Source organism: Microcebus murinus, chromosome 9, assembly GCF_040939455.1.
Source record: "Microcebus murinus isolate Inina chromosome 9, M.murinus_Inina_mat1.0, whole genome shotgun sequence".
In the NCBI taxonomy this organism is placed as follows: domain Eukaryota; kingdom Metazoa; phylum Chordata; class Mammalia; order Primates; family Cheirogaleidae; genus Microcebus; species Microcebus murinus.
This window is the reverse complement of record NC_134112.1, coordinates 86470176-86496293: the sequence shown is the minus strand read 5'-3', so window position 1 is coordinate 86496293 and position 26118 is coordinate 86470176. Positions and strand designations below refer to the sequence as shown.

Below are 26118 nucleotides of genomic sequence, written 5' to 3'. Positions count from 1 at the left end.
TCTCTTTGCATTGTGTATTTCCTTGGTCCTACTCAAGAGATATGTTTTTTACTTCTTCAGGGTAAGTTGGGAAAAAAGATACTCAAAAGAAGGATTCCATGTTCTTGTTTCTTGGAATTCCTAGATAGTATCAGTTTTACAGGAAGAATTGCAGAAAGCAAAGTTCAGGACCTTATGGATTGAGACACAACTTAAAATGTAGTTTTCTCTTATTTAAATTAAGCCAAGGTACAAATCTTAAGAGTACCAATAGCTACTAGTCTTCACTGAACCCTGACATGGTCCCCTGATAAACATATTGTTAGTAAGTGAAATTTTCTGTAATATGTCTTATTCCTCTCTCAATGAGCAGAAAATTCCAAAAGGGAACATGGCATTTGTTCCCCCGCCATTATTATTAATTTTAGAGCGTTATCAGTCACATTGAGTTTTGAGCTATAGATGCGCTGTTTTTTAATATGAATAAGTTGCTTTGAAATGATGAATACACAAAATGTGAGTGGGAAGTGAGGAAGCCATGCAATAGTGATGCTTAAGGACTGGATCTTTTATTTTTAAAGTTGGGGCTTTTGAATACCTTCATTAAATTAAGACACTATTTATGTACCCACTAAAAACTGTGAAAGGAACAGGAGCTGGGTGGGCTGCTGTGCCCAGGACAGTGAGCAGACCTAGTTACAAGAGTTATGGAGTATGCAGATCACTCAATATAAGTGGTTATGACTTGATATTGTGGCTCAGACAAGCCCCCATTAAGGAAATGGAGAGGTTCAGCTTTAGACTTAGGGGGAAGGAGGGTTGAACAAAAACTTGGTGTTTTTTTTGTTCATTTACTATCCTTATTAGTTCCTATTTGGTATATATTGTTATTTTACTACAGACAAGAAAACTAAGTTTCAAAGAGTTTAAATATTTTCCAGAATCCCACAAAAATAAGTGATAGACCAGATTTTTAGCAAAGTCTCTGTTACCTTAAAGCCCAAGCTTATTCTCCCACTCTGCCATAGCTTAGTCTAGATGTAAAATTCTTATGAGCAACTCTCAGGAAAAACCTCTTTAACATTAATCAAATTAATTCAGTTAAATGAAACCAAGCCATAATTATATATAGTTTGACTGAAAATCTTTAGTTCTTGAGGCTTAATATTACAGGATAAATTTAGTGGATGGACTGTGAATTCCTAGGATTTGATGGGTTTTTTAGCAAAATTTTCCCTAAACCACAGATTGGTGGCAGTAATAGATTGGCTAAAGAAATGGTGAAAGGCAATTTATACAGGAATTTATTAATTTTAATTACATTGAGATGAAGTGAAGTGTCTGTCTTTAAAAAAATACTGCTATATTCTTATTGAAAATCAAGTATAAGCTCTGATAGACTTGAAGATGTAGTCAAAATACCTTATTAATTCAGCAGAATAGGAATGGTCACTGCATGAATCCTGTTCTCATACCCTGGCGTTATTTGGTAAACCCCTGAGATTTAGAAAAGTTATGGTCCCTGGTCTTGTAGAAAAAAGTCTTGAGCAGAGCTTGTTAAATTGTGGCTAGGCCTCAGGGTAGATATCTTTGAACTCTGAAATTTTATGTAAAATTTTGCATTTGTACACATTTTTCTTGAGAGAGGATCTATGACCTAAAAATAATTATCAGTTATTGGTGTAGATGGTGCTGCTCTGCTCATTCTTATAGGTAGATTAGAGGTGAACTCAGGAGTGGCCAAAAGCAGTGATTCTCAAAGTATGGACAGGTGCCATGAAAGATGGCCTGTGTTTATAAAATTGATCTCCAGAAAGATTTTCTGTCTTGTATTATGAGTAAATGATGTATAGTTCCCCACTTTCAGCTTTGCACAAAACTAAGAGCTTTTTACTAGTAAACTAAGTGGGTGAGTTAAGATTTGCTAAAATTTTATGTACATTAAAATTAGTAGATTATTAGATTATTTTAAGTTTATATCCTAGAATCATATTTCTCTTAAGTTTTCTTCTCATGTTGTGTTTGGATATATACAGTTACTATACATGTGTATAGTAGCAAACTAGTAAGTGTGCTGGGGTATCTTGTCCCACCTAAGTAGAATAGTCTAAAAAAGTTAGAGCTACTGGTGTAACATATTTATTCTACAGAGTGGGGTGGGATGAGTGTGAGAAGAAGAGCAGTTAGAGATAGGGTTGTTTATGCCCTTGCTTCCTAGAATAGAAGAAAGGCACATCAAACAAGCAGTTGTGTGTTTAAATTCAACTTAAATACATAGTATTACGTTGGTGCAAAAGTAATTGTGATTTTAGCATTGTTGAAAATTGCCATTTGTTATTGAAATACATTTTAAATAAGTGTGGTTATGTTATACATCATTTTAATGTGCGTTTCTCGCTTTATGTTTTTTTGCTAATGACTTATTACTTGCTGTTTATTTTATATTTATTTTAGACTATGGAAATGATGTTAGACAAAAAGCAAATTCAAGCAATTTTCTTATTCGAGTTCAAAATGGGTCGTAAAGCAGCGGGGCAACTCGCAACATCAGCAACACATTTGACCCAGGAACTGCTAATGAACCTACAGTGCTGTGGTGGTTCAAGAAGTTTTGCAAAGGAGACAAGAGCCTTGAAGATAAGAAGCGCGGTAGGCAGCCATCGGAAGTTGACAATGACCAGTTGAGAGCAATCACTGAAGCTGATCCTCTTAAAACTACATGAAAAGTTGTCGAAGAACTCAACGTTGACCACTCTATGGTTGTCTAGCATCTGAAGCAAATTGGAAAGGTGAAAAAGCTTGATAAATGGGTGCCTCCTGAGCTGACCAAAAATCAAAAAATTGTCATTTTGAAGTGTCATCTTCTCTTACTGAATGTAAGAACAACAAATGATTTCTCGATGGGATCATGACATGTGATTAGTGGATTTTGTACAACCAGCAACAACCAGCTCAGTAGTTGGACCGAGAAGCAGCTACAAAGCACTTCCCAAAGCAAACTTGCTCCAAAAAAGATCACAGTCACTGTTTGGTGGTCTGCTGCCAGTCTGATCCACTACAGCTTTCTGAGTCCCAGCAAAACTGTTATATCTGAGAAGTATGCTCAGCAAATTGATGAGATGCACCAAAACCTTCAACACCTACAGCCAGCATTGGTCAACAACAGAAAGGGTTCAATTCTCCACAATACCTGACCACACATTGCACAACCAGTGCTTCAGAAGTTGAACGAATTGGACTATGAAGTTTTGCCTTATCCACCATATTCACCTGACCTCTTGCCAACCGACTGCCACTTCTTCAAGCATCTCCACAACTTTTTGAGGGGAAAATGCTCCCACAACTAGCAGGATGCAGAGAATGCTTTCCAAGAGTTTGTCGCATCACAAAGCACGAATTTTTACACTAGAAAAATAAACATTTCTTATTGGCAAAAAAGGGTTGATTGTAATGGTTCCTATTTTGATTAATAAAGATGTGTTTGAGCCTAGGTATAATGATTTAAAATTCACAGTCTGAAACCTTCAATTACTTTTGCACCAACCTAATATCTTTTTCAAGATTAAATTTGTTTCTATAATACAAAAATTAAAATGAATAAATGAATACTTGCTGTGTTTGAAAGGTTGCTATATTCTCTGATATATTTAGGATGATAGATTTCCATCTTTCACCTTTAATATTAAAAATAACTAATTTTTTCTACTTACTAGTAAATCAAAACGTTTGTTTTCATTCATGTTAGGTAGGTCTTAGAGTTATGAGAAAATTCCGATTAAAATCATACATGTGTAACTACAATCATTTTAGGTTTATTAAGACATTTTTTTCCTAGCCTTTTTTATGCCTATGCCATTTAAGATGTGGCCATATTTTAGTAGCAGAATGATACTTTAAGTGTTACTGTATATTTGAAGCCTATATCAAATGAAATATATTCTGTGGAGGCAAATTTTACCTGTTAATAACTGAAATATCCATTATGTTAGCAAATATTTAAGTATATCTCACAGTTATATAGGACTCTGGTGAGCTGGAAAAATTAACATTAATTCTTCTAAATGAATATAGAAATATTTAATTTAGAAGCAAAGTGAATATGTATTTGTGTATATAGTAACACGACAGTGAAATTTCTGTCCTGATGTTAATTTTGTCTTGTTTTCAAAATGTAACTAAAAATTAATACAATCCCTTTGACTGTTTTTGTTTTAAACTTGCTAAACAAAGGAGTTAGACCTCAGCATTTTTTTTAGCCCACCCCTACTTCCTGAAAATGATTTTTTTTTTTTTGATCCTTCTATGTAATTGTCTTATGTTGCAAATTTTAAAAAGCAGCCATGAGACCATTTGGCATCACCACTAAGGAAGTAGTAAGTAAAAGGAAGTAAAATTCAAGCACTGCCTTTGGGACAAGGTAGAAGAGAGCAAAACTTGGCTGGGCATCTGAAGATTCAAACAGACCCTGCTGTGTCATTGACTACGTTTTTGCAGAGAGTTTTGGTTTATCTGTGAAATAAAGTGTTTAATTGTAATGATTCCTTTTAGCTGTGAAATCTAATAATTTGAAAGACTTTGAGGAGACTTTTGATGCCTTTTTATTCTGTTTCTCTTCATTTTATCTGTTAAAGTGATCATCCGATACCAGATGATTCAGTTCAGACTAATTGAATCAGAATGTTTAGGGATGGAGTCTGAATATATACTTTATACTTTAATATGTATATTTATGCTTATATATTTATTTTTTATTAATAAAAGCTCCTTAGTACTTGATTCCAACTGCTCAGGTTAATTTAAAAACATTTACTCCTAAGAAATCTGTAATTTCTCCATAGATTTCAGAACTCTTTAGGACTGGAACTTTTTTTTTTTTTTTTTTTTTTATATAATTTTTTTTTCCAGGGTCCAAGCCCCAGAGCACCAACACAGTGGCCACTCTCACAGGCAAGGACCTAGGACTGGAACTTTAAACAAATTAATGAGACCTGTTTATATGAGAATATATATTAATGAATTTTTACCTACAGGGATTTAAACATACAACATTGCCTTCTAGAGATAACATCCCGATTATGTTACAAGACCTAATATGTGTTAGCGCTTCTTCCATTTTAATCTGGTGCTTTTCAATTAACTTCATGGTGTTTATGGACTTCAGTGTCTTGATTTCTCTTTCTATCAACATTATGACTGATTTTAGTGTTTGAATTGTAGACATAGGTAGTCTTCCAACTGTTAGCCTTTTCAAAGATGGTTGTAAACCTTTGTTTTCGCCTCTCTCATTCTTTAGTTCAGTTTATATTATCTGCTTTTCTTTGCTTCTGTCCCTGAGAACTAAATTGGTATCTTCAACTTTTCAGACACCTTCCTAGTTTTTTCCCTCACTAGGCAACTTCTTCTCCATTGCGTTGTACTGCACAAATAGTTTTTAAAAATCTTTCCCATTGAAAATGGAATGAACAATAAGCCCTTTGCTTCAAAATGCAATTTTTTTAGTGTTGCAAAAAGAGGTTGATTTAAGGAATCCCATAGGGTTTGGGTTTGTTTTGTTTTGTTTTTAAATGAAAAAGCCGTATGCAATTTATCTTAGTACACATAGCCTTCTTAGATCCAATATCATTGTAACCTGAAAATTCTTGTCCAGAATTCCATTTCATGGAATGTGTTTCTCTCTTCTTTGGTAAATGTGGTATTTATTACTAATAAAGTTTATTTTCCTTTTTTCAGCAGTTACTTTCTTGGCATGATAATGGGTGCGTGAATGTCGAAAGTAAAACAAATTTGTTAATATCACTACACCTAAGCAAACAGCTTGCTGAGGAAGGAGGTTCTACATCTGATGCTAGTGGAGTTGTGAGAACACTGACCTGTTGGTGGTGGTCTTGGGATATATCTTTTCTGTCCAGCCATTAGACATCTAAGGAGTTCATGGTCATTGGAATTTTTAAATATACTTTTTCTTTCTATTGAAGTTATACATGCATTTGCAGGGACTCTCTCATATTTCTTTTCTGCTTTTCCACTGATAGTGGCACTTATAATATCAGGTTTAACTATAATATAATTGATTTTTTAAATTTAATTATTAAAAATATTAATAAATTGAGACAAATATACTAAAACTGAGTGGAACATGAATTTACTGGTATCTTGCCATAATTCTTATTTTTCAGCAGCTATTTTTAGATTGATAATACAATTAGTATCTCTGATAAAACTTTTACAGATAAATCATACGGTGTTATGAATTGGGGCTTATAAGACTGCAGTTGAGGTGTTGGACAAGATGATATAAATCTACTCAGTTGTAATCTAGAAACATCCTTATGATTTATTCTCTATGTAATAACATTCTCTTATATTGCTCTGGACATTAGCAAGACAGACCTCATTTATATTGAAAATTTTTATTAGTGCTCTTTAATGGTTGTGGTTGGGAAGATGAACCAAGATCTAGACACTAAAATTTTTCCTTCATAATATCTTGCTTTCCTTTTGTTTCTGTTACCACGTCTTTCTCTCAACTTGAAGCCCTTATTCCCATATCATAAGAACAGTGGAAGTTTATTTTAAAATTATCTCTATTATGTTCCAGTCTATTCTTTATGCCACCACCAAATTGATCTTTCTAGAACTCTGCTTGATTTCTGTGCTCAGAAATTTTCCATTGGTCTCTGGCCTCTGTCTACCTTTCTATCCTTACCCTCCAATTTTTATTCCAACCATACCATTTGTTAGCTATATTAATTCCTTAACTCTGTCCCATCCTGTATGTGACCTTTCGACCCTTGATACGGGTACTGTTCCTGCCTTTAATGCTGTCCCTTTCCCCTTTTTCTTTCCTTCTCCTAATGTATAAATCTTTTTAAGGGCCTACTTAAATTTGAACTCCCCTAGGAAACTTTCCCTAATTGCCTCACTTGTGGTAGCTTCACTTTATTCTGAAGATTTATGGCATTTTTTTGTCTAAACAATTCATTCAGTAGCAGGCACTGGCTGATATTTGTTTGATGTGCACCTGTCTTGTTTCCCCAAATATCTCTAAACTTAGTATGCTCCGAACTATATCTTAAAATATTACTTAATATTCATTGATATTTTATGGATAATAAGAAGGTGCTCTTCAAGTAAACTTCACATCAAAAGTCTCTGGCAATATCTCTGCAGAAGATACACCTGGGATTCAGATTGGGTACTAGCCATTGTTAAATTTTTTTAGAGCAATTAAACATAGTACCAGTAAGTTATCTGTTTGAAAGATGACCTCGTATGTATTCCAGAGAATAAAATAATTTTGAGAAATTTGGAATCTTAATTCTTTTTCCTATAATATTATATCAGAACAATACCTTTGGGGTAATATTAATAACACAGTCATGTCCCAACATGACTAGTCATCTAACAACATTTCAGTCAACAGCTGACTGCATATGTGATGGTGGTCCCATAAGAGTATAAATACCATATTTTTACTGTATCTTCCTATGGTTAGATACACAAATGCTTACTTACCATTGTGTTATAGTTGCCTATAATATTCAGTACAGTAACATGCTATACAGGTTTGTAGCCTAGAACAACAGGCTATACCATCTAGGTTTATATAAGTAAGTACACTCTGATGTTTGCACATGACAAAATCACGTAGTGGCACATTTCTCAGAATGTATTCCATCATTTAGCAACACATGGCTGTGCTTATTTTTTGTTTGTGTGGTGAGTTAAAGTTAGTTATAGAAATGATGTCACTAGGTCAGAATTGCATTGCTTATAAAGATTTTATTTTGTCTTTAAGTCAGATGAGCTAAAGTGGACTTGAAGTCAGCAATGCTGTCTTACTGTTCCATGGTGTGGCATTTTCTCCATGTGGAAATAAAACAATATTTTTGTTTGAGTCAATAGTTTGCACAGAAGTGTGTTTCATTTGTCTAATTTCTGTGTGTATATATATATATGTATATTAATATGTATACACATATGCCTTCTCTAGGGTTATGAGTAGTACATAGAAGTATTACATTTATTGCTCTTAAAGACCTGTAGAGAACATTTCAGTAACTTTTGTGCCCTCTGTCAAACACCTAGAAAAATGGGTCAGTACTATTTCAGAAACTGTAATGGGGAGTGTGTTTATCACATGCACAAAACTAAGTGATGGATTAGACTTTTGGTTTATTAATTGGAATAGCATCTGTTGTAAGCAGTACTTTTTTTTTCCCCATAAGCTATTATTTCACGCATTGTTTTTGGAGAATCTAAATAGAATGTAAGTTCCTCAGTGGTAGGGATCTTATCTTATACAGGTTGAATATCTCTTATTCGAAATGCTTGGGTTCAGAAGTGTTTAAGATGTTGGATTTTTTTCAGATTTTGAGATACATGCATTATACTTACTAGTTGAGCACTCCACATCTGAAAATTAGATATCCCAAATGCTCCATTGGGCATTTTCTTTGACTGTCACATCAATACACAAAAAGTTTCGAATTTTTGAGCATTTCAGGTTTTGGATTTTCAGATTTGAAATCTGAAATACTTTGTGTCCTCAACATTTAACCTAATATTTTATTTCACAGTACTTTGATAAACATTTATTAAGATGGTAAAATGTTTTATTTTCAGGCTTTTAAGAAGTTTGTTTTTATTTTAGGAGAATGACTGTATTCTGATTTTATTCAATTTGTTTTTTTTTACAGCCCCATTGACAAGCCTTCAGATTCTCTCAGTATAGGGAATGGTGACAATTCCCAGCAGGTAAGATTTGGATACAATATCACTTGATTTTTCTGCCAGACTCTCAAAACAGGGTATTCTTTGCAAGTGTATTTTTGTGAAAAATACTTTAAATACTGACACAACTTAAAAACACTTTTGATGGACATCTTTATTAAGCGTATTATAATTAGGCTTCTTTTCTTCCACAGACTACATAGAGTAACCCTTTCTTGATGACTCAGAATTATCATTATGACCATGTATTATTGTACTATATGGTAATACACCAGTATCCTTTGAGTCTGCTAATGTTACTAGTCTTTCTGACTTTACACCAGATGGCCCCAGGCTAGCATGCCTTTTGAGTTCTTGCTTTTAAAAGTTATATTCCTACTACATATTCCCCTTGTTCCTTGCTGCCAACTTTAATTTTCTATTTCACTCAGTATACTTGCCCGTAACAGTTTCAGTATACTTTGCCCCCTTAGTTTCTCCCAAATGCTGGCAGCTTATATAAGTTGTTCAAAGTTGTGTCCACTATGAAACTGAGGTGCTGACCATTAGAGCATGGTTTGCATTGTCTTATCTTATTGTTCAGGGAGCTTTTTTACTGCTAGTTTTTCACTGCTTAAGTTTCTGTGTATCTTACATTGGTAAAATAAATGTAGTTCTAATCTCTTCCATAAAGAATGACCAGGTCCCCACAGTATTTGTGAATAACTTAGAGATCTAAAATATAGTACTTTTCCAAACTTTTTGCTCACAAATTTCATAAAATAATTTGAAAATCTTTATTTCCCCTTTTATATTTTAGGTTCACATTATATTTTTTTCATAAGTTAAAAGTAGTTATTCTAACATATTATAAATATTGGTAATTTTAAATGAAAGTTCCACATTGCTTTTTAAATAAGAAATTGAATGTTTTGATGCCCCATCATAATGTTTTAATCATAATCATGTTTTGTTACCCCAACCATTTTTTAAAAATACACAGGCTCTCCTTTAACAATCAGAAATTTTACATCATTTCTTTTTCTTTGAACTCATTTTTCTATTTCCATCGTAGAGTTTTTTCTTGATGTAATATAGTTTTTGCTTGAAAAGCATATATTTCTCTCAAAAATAGGCATTTAAATTTCTGAATGAAATAAAAATGTTTTGCTGCCACAGGCTTTAAATGCTAATTTTTTTCTTCTGAAATTTTATTAGTGTTGAGCTGATCAGACAACTTATGTTAAGTGTAGATTTTTATAAAAACCATTAAATGTAAATATTAAAATTAGAAATTCAACTCCTAATGAGATAGATAGGGCCATTTTAAAATTAGTTTTTATATATCCCTAGGTGAATATTACATAGTGGTAAAATGAGACAAGTTTCAGCAGCAATCCTAGCCATATTTTTCATTTTTTTATGATGTAAGTATTGATACATCTTGTTCATATAAATAAGTAGATGGAAGAAGGAGTATTGTATTAGTATCACTCAAATCTTTGAATTCCTTCTGTATTAAATACCTAAGAATCATATATAAAGACTTTTTTTTTTTTTAAACAGAGTCTCAGTCTGTTGCCCCTGGGTAGACAAACTCCTGAGCTCAAGCAGTCCTCCCACCTTGGCCTCCCAGAGTGCTAGGATTACAGGCGTGAGCTACCATGCCCAGCCTAAAATTATTTTTTAAGGATGTGTCTTGTAACAGCTTAATCTCTTCCTTCAATTTAGTTGAAAACTAAAATATTGGGAATCACCTAGTTTGCAAAACAGTCTAGTCATTAGAGTTAGTTATTCTCTTATCACCAATCCAAATATTTCTAATAATTTGTGTTTGGTCACTGGAAAGTTTTCATTCTTGAGCAAAATACTACATTGAAATTTCATAGAATGAAAAATAATTCTTTTCTTTGTAGAAAAAGGAGAGGAGACTTATTTACTCTTCTCAGCTGGATTAATTTCTAAAAGTACAAAGAGTACTTACTTACATATGTACTCTTTCTATAGAGTACATATGTAAGTTAATGATTTGATTTTTTGAAACTCCATGCTTTCATTAAAAAGTCTTCAAGTAACCTGTTTGGAAGACAACCACTATTCTAATCCATTTAATTGCAGACCTTTTAAATTGTGGTTTGTTAAAATGTATAAACATGTATTGATTTTTTCTTTCCTTTTTGATTCAGATATCTAACAGTGATACGCCCTCACCACCACCTGGTTTATCAAAATCCAATCCAGTCATCCCCATCAGTTCATCCAATCACAGTGCACGGTCTCCTTTTGAAGGGGCAGTAACAGAGTCACAGTCGTTATTCTCAGACAATTTTCGCCATCCCAACCCTATCCCAAGTGGGCTTCCTCCTTTCCCCAGCTCCCCACAGACTTCCAGTGACTGGCCTACAGCACCAGAACCACAGAGCCTCTTCACATCAGGTATATGATAATACTGTCTAGCATTAATCTTAACATTGTTGATAGACTGACAAGACTGACATGAAATGAAACCCATTGGTAAATATATTTTTATCCTTTTCTCTCCACTCCCTTTTTATAACGGTTTAAATGTTTATAAAATATAAACATTTAAACCGCATGGAATTAGATGGTTAGATCAAATTGTTATATGACCTAGAAATTAATGTGTTAAAAGATTTCTCCAGAAATCAAGGGTAATTTATTTCCCAGTAATAAAAACCTTATTCTTCTGGGAATTATTGAGGACTTACATTTTTAATTAGATTTGTATTTGTATAGTTAAATTTAAGATTTTTTTCCTTCCAATTGACAAAGACGTAATTTATTTAGTAGTAACAGCTATGTTTTGACATTTTTGAGCTATTTCCATTTATATTCATTCTAAATTCTCTTATTAATGTGAAAGCATAAAAGTAACAAAAACTTTAAGGATTTATATAGACACTTTATTAAATTATATTTTTTCTTGGTGGTATATGAAGCATATATTCAAAATTATACTTTGATAAGTACATTTTAAAAAATAAACTTTACTAATTAAAATCTATTAGATTATTTATTTCCTTTAAATGACGTATAGTAGTTTGATTATGAATGGTTAAGAATATAATTTGAGTATCAAGTACATTTTTCCCCTTGATGGGCAAAATCATTCAATTTTTGAAGTTAGTAACTTAAGAAGGATATCACTGCTAGAAGTATATAAAGCCTTTTGTAATTATATGTGATCTTAATGTGTCAAGAAGTCATACAGATTTTGCCCACACTTGATTTTATCTTGTAATATGACACGTTTAACTTTCACTAGTGTGGATACTCATTAAGTTTGAAAGTGAACTGTGTATTTGATATTGATCACTATTTTTCTTCCCAACAGAAACAATCCCAGTATCATCCTCTACAGACTGGCAAGCAGCATTTGGCTTTGGTTCTTCTAAACAACCAGAGGATGACTTGGGTTTTGATCCCTTTGATGTCACTCGAAAAGCCTTAGCAGACCTGATTGAGAAGGAACTGTCCGTCCAAGACCAACCTTCCCTTTCGCCCACATCTCTTCAGAACTCCTCTTCACACACTACAACCGCCAAAGGTCCAGGCTCTGGATTTCTGCATCCTGCTGCACCTACAAATGCCAACTCTCTCAATAGTACCTTTTCAGTCTTGCCACAGAGGTTCCCTCAATTTCAGCAGCACCGAGCGGTTTATAATTCATTCAGTTTTCCAGGCCAGGCAGCCCGCTATCCTTGGATGGCCTTTCCACGCAATAGCATCATGCACTTGAACCACACAGCAAACCCCACCTCAAATAGTAATTTCTTGGACTTGAATCTCCCGCCACAGCACAACACAGGTCTGGGAGGGATCCCTATAGCAGGTAGGTTCATTTAAAGCCTTTGAGAATTTGTGAATAACTCATGCTTTCAGGTTGTTGGTTGGGTAGGAAGGGAACTATTGAATAACAAAGATTACTTATTATTAGTCTTGGAAATTTCAAAATCTATATCGTAATCTAAAAAATACTTAATTGGATGAATGCCTTGTAATATTGAGCTTTATAAGGATGGTGGAGTATTATGCCTAGTAATTGTTTGGAAGCATTTTACTTGATAGGATAGTTACCAAACTTTCATATGGTATATAAATGCAAAAAGAAAAAAAATGGTCTTTGAAATTATGGTGCTATTAAGTCCAACACCATGGTGAAAATTCTGATTTTACATTCTAAAATAAAGTGGTTAAAAAAATTTTTTTTTATTGATAATTAATGAGAGCATGAGGGATAAAGCCACTCTCTAACTACTTTTGGCAATTACTTATTTTGACTGAAACACACATACACACACATCAAAACTGTGCTATATATTAATATTTAATATTTGAGAACTCTGCTTTTTAATGTTTCATATGAGTATATCATATGTCATAGACATATACCTTCTGTGAAAAAGAAATTATTCAAGGAAAGATATATTCCCATTTATCATGTTTTTAATTCTGGGGAAAAATATTAGGTATATATAAGGTAATATAAATTTGATGCCAGAATACAAATACTTCTGGTTTTGTACTGCTACCCTTGAAGGTTTCAGAACTTTTGGGTTTTAATATTCTGTACAACATTTTTTAGATGAAGTATCTTCTATATCTAAGGGAGTCATTCTTGTTTATAGTATTCTCATTTAATTTGGGCTTTAGAGATGATGTGGAAAGAAGCAAGTTCATTCCTCTCCTGATTCTCTCAAGGAGAACAGAATAGTTCCTCACTCTGTTAGAATAGTTCCTTGTAAAATTCAATATAATCTATTTTTATCTCTGTCATGGTCTTTAAGGTATGGCATGGCACAGTGTTATTGTAACAGTGTGTTATTACCAACAAGATGTTCATTCTCTTGTTTTTAGCAAAGTTGATAGATGAATTTAGAAAGACCCATCAAAATTCTTAGCCTCTATTCCCCTTGGGACTAACAACATTTCCTGTTCTAGACAAGTAGCTAGGTTAAGAGAGTGTAGTTTGTAGCTATTGACATAGTGAAGTTGTTACAGTGAAGATAATTTACATAAGCTTGTTAGTGCCTAATGTAGTGATTTGCACATCGATGATACGATATGTGTTCATTTAATTATAGTAGTTTGTAGGTAATCCAGAGTGACATTTTTCAGTCCTCTCATCTACATGTTACTCACTTGTGAAACAATGTGTTCAGTTTCTAGTCCTTTTTTTTCTTCCATTCAAGATAGCATATTAGAATGTAATTCTATTTTGTTTTGCTTTGTTTTAATCATTTAGAAATGTGGCATTTTAATAACTAGTAGTGTATCTCATAACTGATTATAACATTAAAAGTTAAAGTTAAGTTCCCAGAAATAAAGTATTAAACCAATTACAGTGAATACTTGGGTTCCTATTTGCCCAACAATGAACTAGGCCATGTGGGGAATACAAAAGAAGTATAAAATAGGGGTACTGTTTTCAGATACTTTATAGTATAGTTGAAGAGAGAAAATTAAAATCATATATGAAAGTGGTAACTATTTGTGTGGTACTGGAATCTGAGAGACACCAATGTAGCCTATCATTGTTGGGGAGGCTTCATAGAAGAAGTAGGAATTGATCTGTACCATGGTATCTTGGATTTGGATTAGCAGCAGGGGAAGAGAAAGGCCTTTTATGTTGATGGAAACCTCCTGAATAAAGGCATGGAGGCAAGAATTAGTATGTTATATTAAGAAGCAATACAGCTGCCTTCTGTAACAGGAGGTGCTTCTTAAATTGTATAGATATAACAGATGAGAAGATGAGGAGCTCTGACAACGAGGCAAGGCAGCATGGCATTGGTATGATAGGAAGTAGAATGCGTTTGTGGGACTCTAGTTCTTAGTTGTTTTCATTTTGTACTTTTATTTGACTTACTACATGACCATCTTCGATAAATTATCTCTTCTTCCAATTTTATAGTCTTATTGTCCCTTAGTACTGAAGAGCAGTTTTAACCCAAATATTTCAAGCCGGTAGATATTCTGGAAATGCCACACTGGTAATGAGAAATCTCTGATTTGTGAGTGTGGTTGTCCTCATGTTAGTAATTTGAAATCTTTATCTAAAGTAGATACTTTATGAAAAAAAAAATGTGGCATTAAATATGTCCCTATCTTTGTGGGTTTGGTTTTGTTTTTAATTTTACCATATACTCAACCATAGAGGACTAAAAACATTTTTTCCAGAGATGCTAAAAATTAAGTCACCACCTTTAAGTTCTAAATCATTGTTGTATTTGATGGGGAACGGGGAGAGTTTACTTCACATTTTCAATTTTTGTCTATACAGACTTGTTTAGTGTTTAAATGGTGACTTGTGGTCAAGCTTATGATTAGCTTATTTTTAAGGCCCTGGTGACTACAGAAATTTTAGTTTTAATGTACCAAAATATTTAAAATTGTTATCAAGAGTCACAGCAGAATCCTTTCATGGCTTATAAATATTTGGCATGTGCCTCAGGAAACTGAATGTGCCAAACCTCAGAGCAGAATAGTTGTATAATTGTAGCCAGATAATTGAGAATTTTCAGTAACTATTAGAAATGACAGGAAGTAAAACTCTGGAAAGCTATATACATCTTAATGTGTCTAATTTGAAGCAACTTAATACCCAGGTAATATCTGCCTACGCTAAAGTGGTAACTTAGTTATACATGAGTTGAGCTATTGAAAGGGGTTCAACTTTATGTCCTCCAACAATTATTCTGGTACCTTCTACAGGATACCTGTTCATTAAATGCTTAATGTTTCAGTGGGACTTGCTACTTTTAAACTAATACTACCCTGGGAAAGGCATGTATTTTTATTCTTTAGATATATAGAGCAAAATAGGGTTCCTGACCTATAGGAGCAATTCAGAGGTGGCAGTCACTTACATATCATAACAGTTACAGCATTCATTTATTATATATTTGTACTTAAATTTTTATTTTTGGTTTGTTTCAGTTAATTATTAAAGATTGATATATCTGAAACCTATCATGGGAAGAACAGTTGCCAGAGGTTTGATAGAATTGCAGCTTCCATTTCCTTTGTTTGATTGAAAACATTTTTGTGCTTAAAATTAGTTATTTCCTTAATTAGGTGAAATCTTTTTAGCAGCATTTTTTGGACTTCATATTTGGTTTGCTAAGTTTAGAAGAATTTTTCAAATAAATATTATGGGGGAAAATTTGATTAGTGGGCAGTTATAGTAATTCCATCCATTCTTTTTTTATTATTGGAACCATACACCTTTGTTATAAAAAGTGACGTGTCCTAAAAAGTGACTTATGCAATTCCTTCATTTTATGAATGGCAAAGCTGTGTTCCAGAAAGCTTACATAATTTGTTAAAGGTCACATATTCAATTAGTATTGGAATGAGAATAAGAATCCAGATCTTAAATTCAATAATGGAAAAGTTTTTGCACTACAACAAAGATACTCTCCCTCATAAATGAAGATCACTGGCATGTGTTTTAACTTGGCTTTCTTCCCGTGGTAATTGATTTTGCTCTCACACACTTGCAAGTCCCTTTTTGTTAACGGTGTCTATTCATGAGACAAATTGGCCCAGCTCAGAGATATGTGGCCGATAGTTACAAAATAGAATGGAGTTTATTGGCTTCAGTCTCTTGCTTAGCCTTCATTAGTATCATGTTCTCACCAAGAACTCCAGGCTAAAATTTGCTTCACAGTCTCATTGCTATGTACTTAGAGGTTTATAAGCATCTTTGCCAATTTGCTGGAAAACTACAAAATAATCTGTTCTATGGATTGAAATACTCCTTTTCTACACATTGTCAGTTATCTTTTCAAATGTAATTTTGCAGATTTGTTTTTCAAAGAACTCTTTGCCAAGTTGTTTTTATTCCATAATTATAAAAATTATTTGGAAAAAGAATAATAGTAGGTCCAAATCTGTAAGCATTGTTGTTTCAAGATACCTCAAAAAATATTTGAAACTGTTTAGGACTGGATTTTTTTCATGTTTTTATTAATTCAGATTTTATTTATGAAAGGGCATTTTTCTTTCAATTGTCTTTGTTTCTATATTAACTATTTTATCAGTGACTTGATTGAATTTTGAGTCACGTGTGAAACAAGTCACTTGTACTCAAATAATAATCAATTATATTAGGAGAACTGAAATCATTCCTGTCTAGTTCTCTGACCTAGAAGTAGTCATGTCACTTTCAGTCAATTGGATCATTATATTGTTAGCATTTTACTATTTTCTAGTTACTTCAAAAGTTCACATTGAATTTTCAGATTAGCTATATGTTAATTTACTAAAGTTAATTTTTTACTAAATTTATTAAGTTAATTTTTACATCTATTATTTCATGTTTTTTAATACTACTTTAAAAACAGATTTATAATTTTCCTCTTTTTTAAGAATCAGTTTTTTAGTTCTGTAAATCAAGTTTTAATTTTTTCACAAAATATTATTTACCCTTAGAAGTATCTATATATTTATAAGGGGTCCAATTGGCTTGGAAAAGAATGGCTTTCCTGGTCTTTTTTTTTTCCTTTTGTAGTAGACTTATAATCTAAATCTATTATATTTGTTCTTATCTTTGACAAAATTAAGGGTGTGTTTAGAGTGTAACTACTTTCTAGGTACTTGATATACTTATATTTTAAAATTCATGTCTTGTTTCACACCCAGATTCCATACATTAAGCATGTATTTTATATATGTATCAGTATCCAAATATTGAGATCATTTTTAAAGGGACTGTTAACAAATCTAGTCACCCATAACTAGACCATGACTGACTTTTCCACAGGGGAAGAAGAGGTGAAGGTTTCGACCATGCCACTGTCAGCCTCTTCCCATTCATTACAACAAGGACAGCAGCCTACAAGTCTCCACACTACTGTGGCCTGACAACAGAACTGAGAGGAGAGGATTAGACTCTGGGGTGCTTGCATGGGCAACCGGATTTTTGCATGATTCCTTTCTGATTTTGCTTTTAATGTATACACCCAAAAGAGCCAATATAAACGTTCCTCATGCCTACAGCTAGCGTGTTACCTCATAGTTGCTGAAGTATTTCTTCATTAGGCCTTTAACATAATTTATTAGTATAATAATTTTGGCATTGTTTCTCATGAGTGATACTATTTTGAACTCACACAAATAAACTTGTAGTACTAATTAAGATCCCAGATGAGATTAGTTAGAATTGTTCTTATTTTGGCTCTATTATTGAAAATATACAAAGGTAATCGTAGTTCCTTGTTTTCTGATATGTGAAAAAAATGGTAATATCCTAATCTCCTGAAAAATTTGAAAATTAAGATAATGTCTATTGCATTCTTTGAATACTTACGAAAGAATACATATAACATAAAATTGGTGGTGTCATTTAATGCTCAAAAGGATGTTGTCAGCAATTGTTTTTAGTTGTCTAGATTTATATCTTATATTATGCATTACATCTGTAGAAATTGTTTTGTTCTCTCTCATTTGCACATTTGCACTTTCTTTTGAATGGTTGTTAATTATACATAGATGGTTAAAAGATAATTATTATATTATAGCTTAAATGCAATATAATCTCTTTTCTAATGCACTGCCTAGTATACCAGGAAATGCCTCAAAAACAGAATTTCAACTTATAGTTGACTTATCAGAAACTTGAATATAGGGTAAACATTGTATGTGAGAAGCAACCATAGCAGTGTTTTAACATTTTTATTGAACAAACAGTAATTCTGTGGGATGTCTGTTTGGAAATTTCATTGCTTAATAATGAAAATGTGATGATAAGACAATATTATAAGTACCTGACCAGAATGAGACTAAGGCAGAAGAGAAGAGAGTGGGTGTCCTCTAAAGTTAGGCCACCTAAGTTGTGATAGATAACCTTAGTTAATCAAGAGAATGGTAGAATACTTTATTAGGATATAATGTGAAGTGATGTTTTTGATAATACAGAATTTCTTGAAATAGTTTTAAAACTGATAATAAAAGAAAGAAACTGAACTCAGTTCTGGCCAGTGGACAAAAGCTGATTCAGAAAACATGACCATATTCTGCCTAAATGAAGCATCTGGGAAGAAGGGGAAAGTCACACCTCCTCTTGAGATTTTAAAAAACAATTGTGATAAAAGGTATGCCTTAATTTGTTAAAAGGTATGAAAGGGGTAATGCGAATACCAAAAAATAAGCCTAGGGCTTAAGATAGTAATAAAAAAAATATGTTATTAGGATATGATACTTAATGTTGTGTTGGGGTTAGAATTTTCAAGGTTACCTCTTTATATGGAATCTGGTTACTTTCTATTAGAGATAATGCAACCAATTAAATGGCTTTATTCCAGGGTATATTGGGATAAACTAAAATCTATTCTTAGGTACCCTTAGATTTGATTAACAGGGTACAAAAGCCATTGTCTAGCCATTTAAGTGATTTTTGTAAAATTCAGCATAAATATTAGTCTCTAATTTCTATTTAGAAGTGATTTTAAGACAACATTACAAGAAAATTACGAGTTAGAAAATACAAACAGAATATTGTAGACTTATTAAACATTAGCCTTTTATTATATCCTAATTTAATATGGTTTTCATTTTTGCTGTAAGAGGCAGAGAATTCACTTATGTCTCCTGTGGGGCTAAGCCTCCTGGGCTTTATTAACAAACTCTGACTCCTTGTAATGATGCTTACTAGCTCGTAGCTCTCTCCAGCCTTCAATGTAAGCCTTTCATTGTCTGGATCTTCTTATGAAGACATAGCAGGTGGATAGCTCTTATTTTACTCACTTTTTGGTATTGAGAGATACACCTGTTAAATAAGGCTTTTTTCCTTATAGCTTTTCCTTTCCTTTCTGATTCATAGCCAGTGCAGAAAAACTGTCAGGTAGTTTGCCCAGACTTGCCAGATCCCTGAAGAGAATCCCAAAACTGTCTCCCTGCCTGCTTCTCCTCCCCACCTCCATTTCCAGGCACACCATGAATGAAGAAAATGCTTCTTGGGCAATTAGACTTCATCTTCTAAATTTTTATATAAAATGGCTAAAGATAATCTTTTAACTCAATTTAAAATTCTTTGACCTTGTAGGCCTCACCTTTCATTTACTTAATATTTTATTTAATACTGTTTTTTAAAAAAATCTTAAAATCATAGTCATAATTTTACACTAACGCACAGAATAAATGACAACACAGAAAGCATCGCTTCACATAGCAATCAAAGTGAATCCAAAATGATGGCAAAGGATGAGAAATTCTTTAAAAGCTTCAAGTTTGTTTTTGATACATTTCTGCATGATCCATCATGCACAAGGGAAACTTTATACATTTTATGTCTTTAATCTTCATAAAGTGACTAGTCTTTTCTTTAACCCAGGAATTTTTAACTTGGAGTTCAGAACTCTGAAAGTACATGCAAAATTGTAGATTTGTCTGCATGTCCTTTTTTTGTCTGTTGCATATGTCCATTTTTAATAGATTTGTGAAAGATTTGATGACATCCCTTCCCCTTCATGAAAAAGAGTTAAAAACTGCTGCCTTGCAATGTTTTTAGTGCCACTGTATGAAATAGAGTCCTGCGCTGAATGATTTTAGTTGTGTGATGAATGTCAAGTGCTTCTTTATTTTCTCAAAGATTTCATTAGAAAATATTTTCTGATTAATAATGCTTTCCTTTTCATGCTACTGTTGCATTTTGTTTTTCCAGCTTTTGTATAGTCTCCCCTTCTTTCAACAAAGGATTAATAAGATATTTGAGTACCTATTCTGTGTAGTGACTTGAGCTAGATCTTAAGGGATACCAGGTTGAATAAAATACAGACTCTATCACCAAGGATAACAGCCTAAAGACAGTTTTATTTCACATTATTTCTATCAGGTCAGCTCTTGATATATTTTAATCACAAGAACTACCATAGCAGTTCAGGCTTATATCAGTAATCACTCTGACAGTGGGAACAAAGAGTATTGAGTACTTATTTGTATTTGGAGGGAGGTGAAAAACCTTCATAGGAAAGACATGCATTCATTATTCTAATTTATGTGTGTATGCTCAAGTCTCTTACCCTTTACTTATCTCCCTGGGAATTAAGTAGAGCCTTCTATATATGTGTCCCTTTAAAGAAAACAGCTTTAATGCATGTTGTCTGTGCACATTTCTACTGACATGGCTCCTCCTATTTGTATGGTATTCCAAGCACCTTGAAAACTGCCAGAGTTCTCTTCTGCTGTGACACGGGTCCAAAGGGAGGTACTCCCACAGAGACATTGCCTGAGAAAGCCGAGAGAAAGGAACAAATTGTAGGTGTATTGAAATCTTACAAAATGAAGACCACCAAGTTATTTATGTACATATACATATATATATAAATGGGGGGATGTTTTATGCTGTGTTGAGTTGTAAAGTTTTGGACTTTTGGGGTTGCTTGATCACAAAGTCTTACCGAATCTTCTTAATTGGCTTTGAGAGTTGGCTATCATACAATTGAAAATATAGTAAGTTTTTCTTTTTAATTATCTTATAAAGAAGTGATAACTCCAAACAATGATATGTGTCTTTATTCTACAAAATTGGCCAAATTATCTGGTGTCAAGCTAGTCCTTCTACCCTTAGTGCTGTGTCTCTATCTGAATGAGTACTTAATGTGTGCCTCCTTGTGCTAGACAAATAGCAGTAATACATGCAAGTATTCACACATAAAATGTTTAGTGAACAAATCAGACACTGTGCTTATATAAAAGTAAAGGTAGGAATTAGAGAAAGAAGTTATTGTGAGCTGGTACAGGGAGAAGCTTCATAAAAAGAGTGTGATACTTTTTGACTTTGAAAGATGGCTCAAATTTAGATGAAGGCAGGAGAAAGCACAATAAAGGATGTAGGTTGAATCTAGGACCAGAGGGAGAAATTAACATGGTCTGTAGCGGTTGGAAGGGAAGGACGGTAAGGAGGTAGACTCGACTGAGGTATATGGGTGCAGGTAAGCTGGGATAAATGTGCTTAAAGCTTTGAAAACTAAGAAGAGTTTAGACTTAATGTAGATATGGTCAAGTGGTAGAGCACTATAGATTCTTGGCAAAGCTGTAACTTGATGGTAGCATTTTAAAAAGAGTAATGGGGTAATAGACTGATCATGCTCTTGGGACCAGTTAGAAAGCAATTCCAGTATGCCATTGCTGTCCAGTACAAATAAGAACAGTAATAGTTGGAATGGAGAAGAAATTATGAATTAGAAATTAGAAGCATGAGATCTGAGAAAAGGTCTTTAGGTTTGGGTAGGTCTCTGGTAATCTTTAAAAATGCAACCTTTATAGAAAGGTGCAGAATAGAAGCCAGGTTTTTGGAATTAATGAGGAAATGTCAGGGATATGGATGCAGCAGTCATTGACTACTTAGTTAAGACATTTGACAACAAAGGTGAAAAGAGAAACAAGATGCCGACTAAATGGGTGCTGGGTCTTAGTAGGCACTGCTTTAATATAAAGGAGAAACCTAAGTATTTAAATGCAGACCATACAGAGCCAATAAAGAGGAAGGGATCAAAAATGTTTTAAAGAAGATAGGCTAATTCGGTAGGATGGCAGATGTCTTCAGGTGGTGGGAGGAGATAGTCTCCTGAGATGAGGTTGTGGTTTAGCTTTAAGAGAGGTGGACCACCAGTCACTGCACCATGGCTTGCACCTGTAATCCCAGCTACTCAGGAGGCTGATGCAGGAGGATCAGTACCAGCCTGGGCAACATAGCAAGACCACATCTCTAAAAAATAAAATAAAAAACCCAACCATACGTTATTTAATAAAGGAGAGAGAGAGAGAGAAATGGGCTATATCTTCCTTGGTGATTTGTGAGAGCAACGAGAAGATCAGGGAAAGAGAAGGCAAGATTAGAGAAAATGAGAGTAGATGAAGGGGCTCATATCAGTAATTATTAGAATGCATTATTATTTGAAAATGGGGATGAAAGAATGGAGTTGGTAGGTAGCCTGTTAAAAAGGGAGATTAAAAATAGAATCTATAAGAAAAAGCCCAGAAGTGAATTGGAAATAAATGAAAGAATTGCTGTGTAAAGATAAGAGTCAGCTTAAAGATTTTGAGTTCAAGTATGTATGGCTTTGTGTGGTCCTCTGGTTTAGCACAAAGCATTAGTGGAAAAAGGTAAATATTGAGAGTTTGGTTAGAAGGTGAAGAAGACAAGGACATAGAGATATTCAAGAAGGCTGCATTGAAATACCTAATCTTGTGGCCAAAAATAATCCACTAAGGCAGTTTCCTATGAACCAGTGGTCTGAGTGATGTGGAAGGGAGTTGAATGATTTTAGATTTTCATGAGGACAAAGAACAGGTTAGTGTTAAGGAATTGACAACTAAAGAGACTGGTCAGTGTGATGAGCACTCAGTGCTAAATGATGAATGAGCACCAGAGAAGGGATAATAGGTAGAAATGTCTAACCTTAGAGCTGAAGGTTGGAAAGAAGGCCAGCTTTTATAACCTCTTATGTTCTCTTCTCTACCCCATTTTCCTCAAGTCTTCTTCTAAGGGTAGGAAGTCAAACTATATGAGAGAGAATTGTAGAAAGCATAGTATTATCTGAGGAATCCTGAATCAGGTTTTCTGTAGGCTGAAAATGATCCAAAGGAAAACTTCCTTCCTCTAAGCACGATAGGAAGACATGGAAACAGAGTGCTGGGGAAGGCCTGGGAAAAGCCAAGGATGAGATGAGACAGATGTAAGTAAGCCCCAGTGAGTGCAAGGGATTAGTTGGTAGAAATGTTACTTGTGAAAGGTTTAGACAGTGATAGGTACAGGATTTGATGAGTCTGATAGTTGAGGAGCCCATGCTACAAATGAGCTGGCTGCTCACAAGCAAACTGGAAAGCTGTTTTTAAACATAGGCTTCCACCTACAAAGGGAATGTTCCACCTACAAAGGGAATGTATCTCTTCCTACAAAGTTGGATTAGGCCATTCTGCTTTATTTCTATAGCAAATAAGAATTAAAAGCCATATATTGGTGAAGAGTAGGGAGAAATTAAGAATTTTATCATAACAGGTTATAAAAATATTTTGATAATTTTTCCCCAAAAAGAATATACTGTGTGAATAAATAAAATCTGTAAATTATTGGGCTAATCTACTCTTGGTTCTTCTATTTTGTATATTTAGGAGTGACCTTTAGGAAAATCTGCTGAAGATGTAGTAGAGCAGGATGAAGATATTATATACAGTCATCCCTCAGCATCTGGGAGGGATTGGTTCCAGGAGCCCCACTGATACTCAAGTCCCCGATATAAAATGGTGTAATATTTGCATATGATCTGCACACATTCTCCGGTATACTTTAAGTCATCTCTAGATTACTTATAATACCTTATACAATGTAAATGCTATGTACATAGATTGATTTACTATATTGCTTAGAGACTGATGACCAGAAAAAAGTCTGTACCTGTTTGATACAGACACAATTTTTTTTAAAAAATATTTTCCATTGCCGGGCGCAGTGGCTCACGCCTGTAATCCTAGCACTCTGGGAGGCCGAGGCGGGTGGATTGCTCAAGGTCAGGAGTTCAAAACCAGCCTGAGCAAGAGCGAGACCCCATCTCTACTATAAAATAGAAAGAAATTAATTGGCCAACTAATAGAAAAAATTAGCCGGGCATGGTGGCGCACGCCTGTAATCCCAGCTACTCGGGAGGCTGAGGCAGGAGGATTGCTTGATCCCAGGAGTTTGAGGTTGCTGTGAGCGAGGCTGACGCCACGGCACTCACTCTAGCCTGGGCAACAAAGTGAGACTCTGTCTCAGAAAAAAAAAAAATATTTTCCATTGGAAGTTGGTTTAATCCACAAATGTGGAACCCATGGATACCTAAAGCCGACTATGTATTTCTTCTCGTTATTCAATTAATAGCAAATATTCTTAGTTTGGAGGCAACCTTGGTTTCATAACACTAAGATATTCTTAAACTAACTGGACTTATTTCTATATATGTCAGCTGAGATATCAACTGTGACATTCAAAAATGATAATGCTTCAAATTACAAATCATTGCTGAAGTATACTATGTTTGTGAAACCATGCTGATGAATTGAGAAGCCATTGCTCCTTGGACCTCTTTACTGACCTGTAATTTGCTTCCATGAGCCATAATCTAGCCACCATATGTTACTGGTCATATCAACCTGCAGCTTCCTTAATCAGGAGCTATTGAAAGAATCAATCTTGATAGTTCAAGAGTTAATTCATTAAGGAGAATCTATTCTATTTCATGACCTTGTAGAATGTCTGCCCTGGATTTGAATTGTACAGAAATCTACTTTACACCTGTGAGGTACCTAGAACTGAAGCCATGCCTGAGTAGCCTAAGCCACTTGAGAATTGGACTGAAGTACCCAGAAGTTCCACAAAACAGCTGGGAATTGTTGACCTTAAGAGCCAATTCATTTTCTCCAGGTTCCTCTTGACCACACTTCTTAAGGCAACTATTGACTTCACTGTTGTAGTACACTTCACCTTTATTGTAGAGGTTCCTGAAAGCTCCAAGCTGACCCTGGAACATACTGTGCTTAGAACAATTTTGTTGTTCTGGCTCCTGTTTCATGCTCAGACCCACTATTGTGCTGTTAGAAAGCAACATCCCAAAAAGCTTTTTCCCTCTATATAATTTATACAGCTTTTAAAGTACTCAGTACCTTTCTTTGTTTTTTATAGAGGCAAAATTCACAAAACATACAATTAACTACTTTAAAGTGTACAAGTCCAGTACCATTCTTACTATCTCCATGTTAAAATAGCAAAATAAATAACCCACTCCAGCTGTGAGAATATTGGCCTGTTCCTTGCTGAGGCTGTGTGGCAATAGTTGTTTCTAGACCCAGTAGGCCAAAAGTCAAATGTTAAACTTTGAAATATTCCATATTTCTGCATAGCAGAAACTTAAACTTGTGGATCAAGCAACTTTTATACCCCTCTCTAAAAAAATAAATAAAATGCATGGAGCTCTAAGCAAGAGACCCTTAGGACATTGGCCTTCTTGAGTAGGTAAAAATGCTTAAAGCAATTCTGAATAGTTTTGAAATGGTAATGATAGTCTTACTGTCTTTGTGACTCTTAATTAGCATTATGTAAGAAAGTTTGCTTAGCAGAAGTAAACTACAAGCCTAGCTTTCTCTGTATGCATGTACAGTTGAGTGTGAGTACATGTGCATCAATTTTTATATGAAGTAATTTTCAGTTAAATCCTCCACTTAGTGAATGTAGCAGAAGAAAACATTTCAGACCATTTCTCTGTGACTTTTCATGTATTTATTTCTGCTGCGTTCTAATTACAGGATAAATATTGTATCTTTATTGTCTTTCTCCCAATTTTTTTTTTTTAAAGGAACCAAAGACCCTATTTAAATGCAGCAAGTTTACAATACTGGTACCCACCTTACCCTGGTCATGTTTTTTCT

The 26118-nt window shown here is 34.0% G+C and overlaps 1 protein-coding gene across 6 annotated transcripts in view; it reads left to right on the top strand.

Annotated features, from left to right (window-relative positions):
* The window catches only part of CNOT4 (CCR4-NOT transcription complex subunit 4), a 123653-nt gene that overhangs the window by 76720 nt on the left and 20815 nt on the right, over nucleotides 1-26118 (top strand). For 4 of the 6 annotated variants that reach the window (XM_012744715.2, XM_012744717.2, XM_012744713.2 and 1 more), the window contains exons 8-10: nucleotides 8679-8736; nucleotides 10878-11127; nucleotides 12047-12544. In XM_012744715.2, the coding sequence (XP_012600169.1) occupies nucleotides 8679-8736; nucleotides 10878-11127; nucleotides 12047-12544 (806 nt within the window). Of the gene's footprint in view, nucleotides 1-8678; nucleotides 8737-10877; nucleotides 11128-12046; nucleotides 12545-17479; nucleotides 25320-26118 lie in introns of those variants that run through there. The other 2 variants (XM_012744719.3, XM_012744718.3) reach the window with 1 other exon arrangement.